The sequence below is a fragment of the Manis javanica genome, chromosome 5 (genome assembly GCF_040802235.1).
Source record: "Manis javanica isolate MJ-LG chromosome 5, MJ_LKY, whole genome shotgun sequence".
Lineage (NCBI taxonomy): Eukaryota > Metazoa > Chordata > Mammalia > Pholidota > Manidae > Manis > Manis javanica.
Genome location: NC_133160.1, coordinates 111,684,834 through 111,698,341, shown reverse-complemented (window position 1 = coordinate 111,698,341; position 13,508 = coordinate 111,684,834). Strand labels below are relative to the sequence as shown.

The 13,508-nt window shown below is 39.5% G+C and overlaps 1 protein-coding gene across 2 annotated transcripts; it reads left to right on the top strand.

Annotated features, from left to right (window-relative positions):
- Positions 1-6,878: 6,878 nt before the first annotated feature.
- CXCL13 (C-X-C motif chemokine ligand 13) lies at positions 6,879-13,196 on the top strand. Of its 2 annotated transcripts, none has more exons than XM_017669958.3 (4): positions 6,879-7,010; positions 8,636-8,768; positions 11,381-11,461; positions 11,757-13,196. In XM_017669958.3, exons 1-4 carry the CDS (start codon positions 6,947-6,949, stop codon positions 11,806-11,808), a joined length of 330 nt encoding a protein of 109 aa, XP_017525447.1. In that variant the 5' UTR covers positions 6,879-6,946; the 3' UTR covers positions 11,809-13,196. The 2 variants fall into 2 exon arrangements, with proteins under 2 accessions (XP_017525447.1, XP_017525448.1); XM_017669959.2 differs by lacking the exon at positions 11,757-13,196 and adding an exon at positions 11,600-11,654.
- Positions 13,197-13,508: the final 312 nt, after the last annotated feature.

Genomic DNA, 13,508 nt, shown 5'->3' with positions numbered 1-13,508 from the left:
TGCATTAGGGAGGCTCCTCAGGGTCTCCCCAGAGATGCAGCCATCCGTAATGGTAACAGAGAAGTTACCCAGAGATACAGCAGGCGTCCGTAATGGTAACAGAGAAGTCGTGGTGGGTGATGGGTGGGGGAGGGGCTACCACCTTGCCACGAAAGGCAGCCATCCCTCACTCCTCTTCCCGTCGGAAGTACAATAGGAAGAGGGAAGAAGAGGTATAAGTATCCAGACTATGCTTCTCTCACTTGCTCCATGCCCCTTTGGCCAAAGTTTTCATCTATATTGGTGGAAGATAGAAGAGTTCTGAATTGCGCAGTGGGTTTTTTTCAATAAACCGAACTAAGATCATTCAAATAACAAAAAGTGGCAAGAGGATATTCTGGAATCTGGACAAGATGTCTCACACAGCAGAAAAGGGGGCATCAGTATGGTAGAGTCAGGGTTATTGGGGGACACTTTGCATTACGCACCAACAAATTGAAACTCCACGGTAAGCATGCCCCTACTTAGAGTTCCTCAACTCTAAACTTTGAAAACATCCACATTCCATTTCTAGCCCAGCTACAACACTCTATTATTAAGAAAAAAGGAAGCCATAGAAGTAGAGCTAGAGGGAAAAAAATTTAAAACTATCCAGGTACTGCCAGTGAGGAAGGAAATATTCGTTTGGAATACAAAACTGGAGTCTTTGCATATGTTCAGCATGTGAACTTCAGACCCCTAGTGTAGGGCAGAGTGGTCACAATGCAAACATGGAGTGGAGAGAAAGGGAATGAGGCAAGAGATGAAACTGGAGAGAAGGCCAGGATCCTTGGACTTACCCAGGTAAGGACCGTGAGGAGCTTTTAAAGCAGAGCAGTGACATGATCAGCTCTGTGTTTTAAATGAATGACTGGCTGCAGTGTGGAAAATGGAGCGGACGGGGATGGGAGAGAGCAGTTAACAGGCTATTGCACTTGTTTCAAGAAAAGACACGGGTGGCCTGGAATAGGAGGTAGCCAGGAAAATGGAGAAAGTAGACAGAGCCAAAATATTTTAACAGATACAAGTGGCAGTTCTTGGGGACCAAGTAAATATGGGGATTCAGGGAGATGGAGGAATTAATGATGATTTACTGGTTTCTGAACAACCGCATGAATGATGATTCCACTTACTAAGACTGGGAATACTGGAGGTAGAGCAGATTTGGAGGAACTACATTCAGTTTTGAATATGAGTGGCTGGAAGGACCTGAGAGGCTTCTATGTAGAAATGACCAGTAGGATATTGGATAGGTACCATTGTGGTGGACTTACATATAAATTTGAAGCACTGAAGAGACATGGTTGCCTAGAGAGAGAGTGCACAGTAAGAAGAGGAGTTTAAAGTCTGGCCAGACAAAGTGGAAACACTGGCAGAGGAATATGAGACCAAGAGGATTACCTGGGGCACCTGAAGTCTGAGGATCAGCAGATATTAAAAGAACAGAGGAAAATGCCAAAAAGTGTCAAAATTAAATAGGGGTGCTCTTGCTGGAAAATAAAATTATTGACTTTTATTTATAATATCCAGGACTCCATACATGGTTATACTATAAAAGCATGCTAGGTGAAAAAAGCAGATGATGAAATAATATGTAATTACTGTATGTATAATACATGTACAATATGCAATAACATATATGTAATATATGTAATTATATATGTACAATATATGCACATGTAAAATATGTAATTATATATGTAATTATAGAATTTGAATAGGAGAAACAAGATGCTATTTGTTAATGAAGGTGCTGTTCTTGAAAAGGCTGGGAAACTTGAGCATCACTTTTGACGTTGGTATGTGGTGGCCTCACTGTTCTCAGAAAACCTCCTAATCACAAAATGTTCACACCCAGCTGCTGCTAAGCCCGATGAATTGCATGCCAGACAACTGATGTGTAATTTGATTTTGCAACCTCAAGGCCAAGAAGTCAGATTTGGCCCAGAATTTGTTGGATTACTTCAGATTTTTAGGGGTTTTTCTCCAATCCTGAATTAACATTTCAGCTCAATCAGAAAAATCTCAAACCTCACGATATAAAAATTTGAAAAGCAATCGTGAAAAGTAGGTGGTCAGATCAAATTAAATTAATGATTTCCACACTGAAATAACACCCAGCACAGTCCTTGTGTCAGCTCTGCACGTACCTGAGGACAGGCACATCCCTTTCTGCAAACCATTCGTGTGAGTAATGCTGCCACCTAGCAGTCTTCTGGCAAATCACCACCCCAATATGCAGGACGGAATTTTGAAGAGATACATATGAGGTTTGCCTGGGACTCACGGTATTTGAATTGAACTTTGAGCAAAACTTGAAATAGGAAACTAACTGTCTTTGAAAAATATCTTTTCTGCAGGTATGTGTCTTGAAGTCATCATCTGGTAAACAACAGGCTGCTGTAAGTAATCCAATCAAGGTGAAAATGACAGCAAAATAAACAGGCCCCTTTGTAAAACTTCAGTACATTTCATACAAACCACGGGTATCTTCTTAGAGAAAAGAGATTCATATATCTGTTAAAAGTGGTTAAAAACAGAGTGTAGGTGGTCAGTCTCAAATAAGAACAGCTTTTTGACCAGAGGACCTTTAAATTCAAGGAGTCATATATCTCCAGTGAAAACCTAAATGACATTTTCTTTCTTGTTAGGAGTTTGACTCACAGACTAAGCCAGTGTTGTTTCTTAAGAAAGATGAATAAGCTGTAGAGATCTGCTGTACAACATTGTACCTCTAATCAACAATACCGTACATACACTTAAAAATTTATTAACAGGATAGGTTCTTACCACAATAAATAAAATAAAATAGAACGCAATGAAAATAATACATTTTTGAGTTTTCACAAAGGTAACAAAATATTTAACATTTATCAAGTGTTTGCTACTTGCCCAAGGCTGAGCAAAACCCACTTTTCCAGCACTGTTACGTTCGCTGCACAACTGCCAAAGAAGGTGTTAGTTACAGTTACGGGCCCTATTGATACAGAAAGAACTGAGCCTTGGAGATGGTAACAGGGCAAGTAAGTGTTGGAGCAAGGGTACAAACCCAGAGAGGCTGATTTCAGAACCTGAGCTCTTACCCACCCGGGTTACAACACTTTCCTGTTGTGCTGAAAGGTACATAGATGTATATGTAGGCAAATAGATGTCAGATTTGCAGCAGGTTAAACATTTATAATGGGATAGAGTAAATTTCTGTTTTCTAGTTGAGCTGCTTTTTAGATGGTATGAAAGAAAATGTTTTCCATTTGGTCAGTGACATTTGTCTTGTCTCCTATTTTATAACAAACTACTTAAAATTATAAGAATTGTATCCTTTTAATCATTTTTAAACTCAGCCATGTGCCCTCTGTTCAATACCAACTGGCGAGCTAGCTTGGCAGATACTTTGGCCAGTTATTCCACCTCTCTGTTTTAGTGACATTTGACTTTTTGATATCTTAAGAGAGAATTTCTTTCTTGTTGTCACCATTCTGCATTTAGCTGTCAGTGGGCACGTCTGTCCTGTCCGCTTTCACTCGGGATCTGAGCATCACACTCTGGAGATGACTTGTGGTGACATTTCCCTGACGACAATTTGAATGTGCCTACAGCTCATATTACACAAGACAAATGCCTCTCAGACTTTACAGTGCATTCAAATCACCTGGGAGTCTTGTTAAAATTCAGGGCCTGAGTTTCTGTATTTTTAACAAGCTGTCAGGTGAAGAGTATGGTGCTGGTCCATAGACCAGAATTTGGGTACCAAGGTACTCAAAACTACCCAGTTTTTCTAGGGGCTGGTGAGAAAATCTGGTTTGGTTCCACTGTCAAAGGAGAAAACCCTCCCCATAATTTTCTTGTTTTCTCTAAGGTTTTCTATATTGGATCATAAAAATCAGGTTTAATATAAATCAACTTATATGTTTTTATGTTTCCAACCAAAGATGTCTGTAAAAACTATTTTAAAAATAAAATGTTACCTTCTGGGCCCTAAATCTATTGGTTCAAGTATTTTTCTTCTTGGCTTCAAAGATTTTGAAATTTATAAGCTTGCTGTAAATAAGATCATGGACAGTTATACTTGAAACATCTAGAATCATCGGAGAGACCACTAATCCATATTGGGACAGGCAAATGTAAGGCTTCTTTGGTCAGTATAAGCTAAATCCAGAGCTCTGGGCATTGAAAGGACCAAAATCAGATTTTAGAATTGCTCTGGAATTAGCAACTTGACCCAGCAGTCCTATTTTAGCAAGAGACAATTATAGAATTTCCTAGATTTATTCAGAGTCCTCTTTCAAGTACCTTTGTCTCTATGCTCTTCCTGTTATTGTCAGCATCACTCATTTTTGTTCTAACAAGGAGATGTATTATCTATATAACAGAGGCAAATGTAAAACTCCTACACCTGGGTCCCAAGATCAAATTGCACAATAGTGAAATGAATAAGACATAGTCAAAAATGGATCATTTTCAAAAGAAACAACTCAATGTAACAGAATAATGTTACTCAGTCTAGGAATGCATTAGTAGAAGAACAGTGCTTAGGACAAAGGAGGTGATGGGCTTCCTCTTCCTTTTATCGGTAAAGCCAAACTTGGAGTAGTTTGGTGTGCAGATGTGTGTACACACGAGCATGTGTGTGTGTGTGTGTGTGTGTGTGTGGTGTGTGCCTGTCAATCTGAGAAGGCATGAGAAGGGAAAAGAAGGGCAGTCATGATTTGGAAAAAACAATGAAAAAGATCAACAAATTTTAAAGAGATAGCCCACCACTTGCTTTGAAGATAAGTGATGGAGAAAAGAAGTTGAGAGAGCTTCAAACTGTGTTCTAATAAAAGACCTAGTGATGTTTACCTTTGAAACGTGTACATCCAGTTTTTTGAATGGAAGTTAGCAAGACCCATTGATAATGTATGTATAGTATGTATGGATGGATGGATGGACAGGCTATCTATTGAACACATTTTAGGTGCCAGGCATTCTGCTAAGAACTCTATGTATCCTAGATGATTTCTTTCTCCAAACAATCCTTTAAAATTAGTATTATGCCATGTGAAACCTGGTAAATATGAGGCATAGATAAATTAAGTGACCTGGCCAAAGTCATGGACTGGGGGACTCCCTAGTTTATGCTATCCATCTCTAGCTTATAACCCTGTGTGACAGCCACAGAGGCTCACTGCTCAGATCTCCCTGAAAAAGATAACTTGCCAGCCAGTTGTGAGAAGTGCAATTAGCCAACAACCTCCAGCTGCTAACACCTTCAGGCTCTGGTTTGGCTGTCAGGGACCCCACTGTTTCTGGGGAGTCCCAGACAATGCAGGGGTAGTAGGCCTGGACACCTCTGCCCACTACAGGGCTCCTCTAATAAATAGCCTTTTTTGGGGAGCTCCCCATGAAGTTGTCATAGACTCTGTCAGATCATCATTGCAATCTGAAGCTCTTCCTGCCCACTCCTGTCTCCTCCACACATTTTTCAATCATAGGAGTAAACAAAACAGAACAAAACAAAAAATTAATTTTACTTCAACATCCATCTCCGCAACTGCTTCCCAAGGGATGCACTGACACACCCTGTGTGTCTTCAAATATCATGTGAAAGATAATTTAGAATTGTTTTTACACGGTAAGAAGGTGTAGAATAAGGGCAAAGTGATTAAATTCTTAGGGAAGCAACTTTCATGTATTCATAAGAAAGAACTTTCTAACAACTATAACTACCCAAACAGTGGGATAGGCTGCCTCAGGATTGATCAGTTCCCAGTCACTGAGGTCATTCAGGTCTACTGGAGAACTGCTTGTTGTAAGATTGTGTGACATTACCACAATGCCCTCCCCATTCACACCAGAGCATCGAAGATGCTAAATACCCACTATGCTAATTGAGTAGCAAAAATCAAATTGTTTAGGGACCCATGCCAGAAAGACCAAACCTCTGATTTTTCAGTGGTTCAGTGAGTCTGGCTTCATACATCCACACATGTAGATACCCAAGGCAACCCAGAGGTATTCTAGGCCAGACCAGCCATTGTCTACATACTTTTTTTTTTTAATCAAAGAGCTCCTAGTAAGTGAGTTAAGCTGTGGGCTGATGGTCCCCATGGGCTATTCAGCAGGATCAAAACCAAACTGCACACATGCTTTGTTAAACAAACTGTAAGAAAGTGTTCAGCATCTGATGAAATCCTAATGACATCCTCCACTGACACCTGGTTCTCAAGCTCAGTGACTTGCATTCCAGAGCCAGAAAGATTCTCTTCTTCAACGCTGTTGCCTCCCTCTCTTCATCAAGACACAGGCTGCCTTGGAGGGGACACACACTGCCCCCTTTCAGGGTTTCCATGATGGCCTGATAACATAAGTAATCATATATAGTGAAATAGAGGTGGGAAAGTCTGGTAGAAAAACAGTAACCTAGTCAGCATAGGGGTCTGTATATAAGGAGACAGTCATTAGATCTGGAAATATTTACCAAGCACCTACCAAAGGCTAGACTCTCTTGCAGGTGCTGGGGACACAGTGATGTTCCCGACAGAGTAGCTAACTTCACAGAGCCTATCTGCCAATACCACCGAGAAAGCCTGCTGGCCCTTAGCTGCGAGAAGCACTCGGAGCCGTAGCACTGATAGTGATCCTGGAGCAAGTGCTGTGGAGCCTCCCAACTGGTATCTTCCCCCCTACTTCCCAACCGCAAATACCTACAGCATCCCTGCCTTTTATAGTGTACATTTTCAAGAAACTAGTAGTGCTCTGCAGCAAACTTATAAAATTGCAAGAGGAGTTGTAAAATGGCAAGCTCAGCAATATTTGGGGGCTTTTAAAACTGATGATGCAAAGACAAAGGCAGTGGGAGGGGCCTTTGCTGGTTTAAATAAATAGGAGTCCCTGTGCTGAGAACCCAGTTTAGCTCAGAGCTGAGGTCTGAACTCCACCTTGAGGCAGAATGAGTTTCACCCCAGGATCTCTGCTTCTCCTCCTGATGGTCTGCAGCCTTTCTCCAGTCCATGGTGAGAGCTTCCATTTATGTTGTCATTGTGCTTTGGGGCTTCAGCCATTTCAATTCTTTTTTCAACTAGAAAAAGGGGGAAATATGACTGAAGGGGAAGAAAACTGCTCAACTACTCCTAGATTTCTAGAAGTAAGGGGCTTAGGGACTTAACTCTTAGAGGGTGGCAGTGCTTACATTGTTAAGATTGTCATCCACAGATGGAGGAATGACTGGAAGTCCAAGGTCCGGGTGTCTTATGCTTGGTTTGTCTGTTCCTGGCCTTGTTCAGATGGCTCTGCTATAACTAGTTCTTTCTATGCATCTCTTCTTGCTCTGCCTTCAGTGCTGCGTCTTCTGAGCCTGAAAGGGTTTAAAGATCTGACCTTACTGGGTTTAAAGATTACTGACCTCAACCAGTTGGTCTCCTGCAGGTAATGTTTGGTGCAATTCTATAAGGTTAGCTCTGACACAAACTAGTGTAAGTCCAACAGGGTGCTTATGCACACACTTTCTGCAAAGATGGAGTCTTCCAAGTCTAAATGGGGAGGCTATCTTTGTGTAAGTAGATAAATATCTAGTTGAAGTGGTAAATTTTTATACATCTGAAGGAATCTGATATGTGCACAGAATGATACACTCAGGTGTAGAGGACAAATTTTTGTTTTCAAAATCCAGGGAACTGTTTTCAATTTTTATTTTGCTTCATATGTTATTTTCATTCTTTTAAGGACCCCATTTTTCTCCTCCATGAAGATTTTCCATTACTCCCAGCAAATTCCTCTGTACCCATCATGTAGTTTGGACCTTGTATGAAATACAACATGCTATGATATTTTAGTTTTTGTTCATTGTTTCCCTCACAATTGGAAACACATTGACACCTGGGTTCCTTCTATTTGCAAATACATGTCAAGCTCATGGTAGGATTAAAGAATTCACTAAAATGCATGAGATGGATTAGTTATGGAAGTATCTAGTACTAATAAGTTTGTTGTTGAATAAAGTTCTGGATATTTGTATTGGCTTTTGTTTGCTAATGATTTGCAACTGAAGTGAAGGACCAACATATTAAACAAAGACAAAAATACCTTCTATGATGTTTCCTCAAACAGAAAGACAAGAGGGGGCAGGTATGATAAGAGAGAGAACTCTGCTACAGCTTGTTATTGCTCCTGGGACTCTGGAAGGAGTTCCTGGCCTCAGTTTTTATGTGTTGAGAGTGAAGATCAGTTGACTTTACATTACTGCTATTATTATTATAGTACGTTATATTATAGTACATAGTATATTGTAGTATATGTAGTATATTGTAGTTATACTAATTATAACTGAGTCGTAAGTCCTCATAATGGTGATTCTCAAATTTTATTGTATAGACAACCACCTGAGTACCAATAGATTAATGCTATCACAAATTTCATTAGGCTTGGCATTTTTAAAGCCAATTTTATTTTTAAGGTTTTGGTAGAAAATGTTTGAAAATATGCCAAGACAAGCAGAAATACACAAACTGAAGGCATATGGGTGGAAGCACGAACTTGAAATTGTTACATCTACAAATGCACTGTGTGAAAAAAGACTAATTAAGTGCTAGTTGTAAATTACATGTCAAAGGGATTTAAATAACTGATTCTCTGTTTATAGGTGTCCTGGAAGCCTACAACACAAACTTAAAATGTAAATGCGTCAAACGGACCTTAGATACTTTCTCCTTCCGCCACATTGATCGGATTCGAATCCTGCCTCCTGGGAATGGGTGCCCAAACAAAGAAATCATGTAAGTTACAAGAAAAAAAATGATTCCTTTCTCCCAATGAAAATCACATCATATGTTGCCATAGTGTTTTTACTCAAGAATGTCAAAAAGATTTACTTTTTGAGTGTTGCTGATAATGAGGATCAGTAATATTTGTTAAAGTACTTATGTTGCAGAGGCCCCGAACTAAGAGTTTAATACACATTCACTCATTTTGTTCCTTCAACAGTCCTACTAAGGTATATCTATTGTTATCACTCTTTTACAGATGCAGAAACTGAGGTGTGGGGAGGTTAACTAGATGCGCTGAGGCATAACTTTAGCAAGGGACAGTGCCAGTACCCCACCCACATCTTCCTCCACTAAGCTTCTTCTCTATCCCCCAAATTCAAATCACTAGCAGAGGCAGACATTTTGTTCCCCAGTTTTTAAAGAGCAAGAAATAAATATCCACAAGAGTCCTTGGTCTGAATGTCTATTTTATGGGACTGCCCTTTAGCATTAGGTTCTGTCAGATTTGATCCCATAATTCTGATTAAACGGTTAAGCTAAGGGGACAGTAGTGGCTGCAAGAAATTAAATATTTTCTTTTATTGAAATGGTGTGACCCCTTGCCTCTGTGACTTTCCCTTTTCTGTACTTTCAGAGCAAACCATGGGTGCTTCTGTCATAGCACTTCAAATGAGACTTGAACACGCTGCATGTAAAGCCCCTGGTAGAGTGTTTGGCACACTGGTGAAGGTTCAGTAAATGTTAGCTACAATTGTTGCAGCGTCATTGTGTTGAAGTAATCATGTTTTTTCTCTCTCCCTTGCTCCCACCAGAAAATAAGTTCTTTACAGATGGAGATCAGATAGTATTCATTTTCCTATTCACAATGCTTTATCCCTTACCTGCCATAAAAGCAGAAGCTCAACAAATGTTGGATTGTTGCATTGATTATTTTAGGTATAGCCTGTAGATCTTTTGTGTTCACTACTTAGAACTTTGACTTCTCCTTCCTAGATCTATTTTTAATGAGGCAAGCACCCAGGACACCTTTCTCAGGGCACCCCTGACCTTGCTTTCGTTAGCAGCACGTTCCTTGGACATCTTTAGACCTTTGATGTGTTTGTAAGCAGCCACTTCTTGTTTGTCTCATTTTGATATCGGGGCTTTGGGTCTTGCCCTACTTGTACTCAACTTACAAAAAAAGAAATACGGAACATCAAAAATATGTATGGATATTTTTCATTAAAAAAGCCTTACACTTGTGCTGATGTCTTTGCCAATGAGAGATCTAACTAAACCACAATGATTGCTCAGAGATGTGATGTCTAGCCCTGATGTACCTGGGAGCAGTTCCTCTGGCTACATAGAAAACAGACTCCTTTCTTTTCATTGCATTTCCTCTGTCCACATTCAAGTCTCTCACCTCTCGATCAAGGGAAGTAATGCACTCTAATTTGCTCTACTTGAAGTTCAGTCATTTTGAAGTGAGAGAAAGTTGACTTTGTATCTTCTCCCCAAATTCTGCATTTCTGAATTTTAACCATATATAGAAACAAAAGCTGCAAATTATTATAAGAAACCCATAGCAGTTGGGGTGAAAATTCCATGAAATCTGTTTCCCATAATGAACTCAGAATCCAAAATTGTAAGGCTCTGCCCAAGAACTTAACAGTTCTCTGACCTTTGACCTCTCTAAGATTCACTTACAGGGGTAGAGTTTCAAATCTAGATGGATGGATCTTTGCTCGTTGCCATTTTATAGCTAAGATAAATGACACTTTCAGAAGTTGTGTTTTGTTCTAAGTCATTCCAAAGGAGAGTAGAGTCTCCCACACTGGCACTTGGTAGCTATTCAGAGCCTACCCATTAGAGCAGTGACTGAAAAGTGGTGCCAGAGTCAGACAGCCTTCCTTTGAATCCTGCCCTATCACACATTTGTTGTGCAATCTTGGACAAGTTATTTAAACTCTAAGCCTCAAGTTCCTCATCTGAAGGTGAGGAAATAATAGTTCTAGAACAGGATTTGGGGACATTAATTGAGACAATGCATGCTACCTGTGAGTATGCTGACTGGCATGTTTTAAGTGCTTCATCCATATCAGCTATTAATCATTGTTGCTACTTTTGTTATTGCTCAGTTTCTTAGAGCAGCAAAGCCTCGCTAACTGGTGGTTCGATAGAATGCAGATGTCACTTGGAACAATCAGGCCTGGAACCTCTCCCACATTAAGTTTTTTTCAAATAAAAAGTCCTCAGGAGGGCATTTTCTATAGTTGATTTTGTTCTCCAAAGCTCAATGAACAAACGTGTTTTAAGGATATTGTGATACAGCTTTAGAAGTGAGCCAGCCTTGGCGTTAGCTATCTGGTCTGTCTCCTGTGCATGCATAGGTTGTCAACAAAACACTAACCCTGACATGTAAGATTCTGTAAACTTTATAAGATCATCTCCACCAGCTCACACACACAGCTCCACAAGTGGTGTTCTCCTTTTCCCTCGGATCTCAGGCTACAAATCTCCTACTGCAGATCTAATGAATTTTCACTTCATCTGGGAATAATTATATTTATACTTAATTTCTTTCTTAAGTGAAGGATTGATTAAAATGTAACTGCTTTCTTTTCCTTTTTCTTTTCCCCCAGAATCTGGACAAAGAATAAGTCAATCATATGCTTGAATCCTCAAAGTACATGGACACAAAGATTCATGAAAGCATTACAGAAGTAAGTCAAGCATAGTACAGATTTTCAGATTCCAATTTGCACTAAAGGGTTTCCCTTTCCTGGGCAGTCAAAATGGGCTATTTAAAATTTATGAGAGGTTCCTAAGACAAATGCTTATTCTTCACTATTATTACTTAGCAGATAGAGCCGGGGTGACTCATTCCAGCAGCCCAATACACTAGACTGGAAGCCAGTATGCACAATATTCCTTATTTGATATCTCCAGGGGAAAGCCACAGTGTCTGGTAAGTCTTTCTCTAAATGTGACTCTATTGTGTTTGTTTTTATTTCACAGAAGAAAACTACCAACTCCACCAGCAACGGTGTTTAAGGAAAAGATTGCCTGATGCCAACATCCCTGCTAAGGGCACCTGCCTTCCCCACTCATTCCTGCTCCGTGTTATAATTTTGTGCTTGGTTGAATCTTTTCCAAGAAAAAGAACTTCTTCATACAAGCAGGAGAGCATACTAAAAATAACCCTGCAGAAGCTGATGGGGCAAAGTTAAACTTTTTTCTAAAACAGTACCCACATATTTGGACTTTGCATTCTTACTCATCAGGGAGGAAAGTTTCTTTGAGGATAGTTATTTAGTTATAAATCATATAGGCTTCTTTTGATAATATACCTATTATTAATGCTAAATTTTCCAAGAAAATAAGAGAATGAAAATTTAAACCTCACTCCTGAACATGTGGTTTGAATTAAGAAGGAAATGATGGAATGCATTTCAGTCATTTTGCTGCCTAGGAAAAGCAGGCTTCCATAAGAGACTTGAAAAGCTGCCTGGGAAATCCATGGAACCTCAGCCTGACAAGAGGGTTAGAGGGCTCTGCATAGTAGATGTCCTTCCATTTAAAGGCTCACTATTCAGAGGAATGGGGTCCTTCTACTTTTAAATAGTTCCTTTATGAGATTTGTTGTTACAAATAAAAACTAATAACATTCAAAGATCCCCAGACTTAAATTCATACTATTTTCAGGAAAAGCATTTAAAGGGTGATGTTCAGATGTATTCTTTTAGACATTTGCTTAGACAAACTTTTTTTACTCATATCTTTTACATGGGCTTTTTTTTAATTTGGTCTCTGTTATCAAATTCTTTAATGCTTTCCATTAATCTAATGCTATTCAATAAACTTGAGCAAACATTTTACTGAATTATAAGCAAATCATTCTTAATAGAGCATTTACTCAAACTGAGATATTCTCTAACTTATCATAATGAAACCTAGGATTTCATCATGTTAATTTTTCTTTGCATGCCCCTTGCCTTTTACAGATGATCTAAATTATAAGGCAATGGATGAGTGAAGTTATTCCTGATATTAACTCAGTGGGAAAATGGTTGACCCTGAGAGTCTCCTTTCCTTGATATCCTTACCATGATATCCTCCAGAAATTGCCAAACTCTTACCAAAACCCATTCTCACTGTCTCATCATATTGATTCCTGAAGCTGCCAATGTTCCATTTGACAAAGTTTTGCCTTGGGTTTGACAAGTGGAAGGAGCAGCTGCTTAAACTCCCATCTCCTTCATTCCCTGATTCTGGCCTGGCTCTCCCGCCACAGCGCTGACCCCCACTGCATTTGTCCCGTCATGCTCCCTGCTTTGGGGGCTCTGCTCCCAGCATGCCCTAGTTCCAAGCTACATCTGGCTCCCACTTTAATTTTTCCCTTTTTATTTTTACCAAACAGATTTCTTGGGTGGGAGTAAAGAGTACTTATAAATACTATATTTTCTGTTGGCTACAACTCAATGTTCATTTCTTTACTACACACATACACACACACACACACACACACACACACACACACACACACACACAAAAGGATCATAAAATGCCATCAAAATCCTGCATTCTAGCATATTTTAGATTTCAAGTGTTAGAGATCAGGAATCACTTCATTTTTTTTTAGTTTGATTTTGGTCTTTTTTGAGACTGTGGCTATATGAATTTTCAGGAGAAAATAAGAAATACTACCATTTCATATGAGGCAGATACTATTATCACCCCTGCTTTACAGATGTAGAAGCTGAGACACAG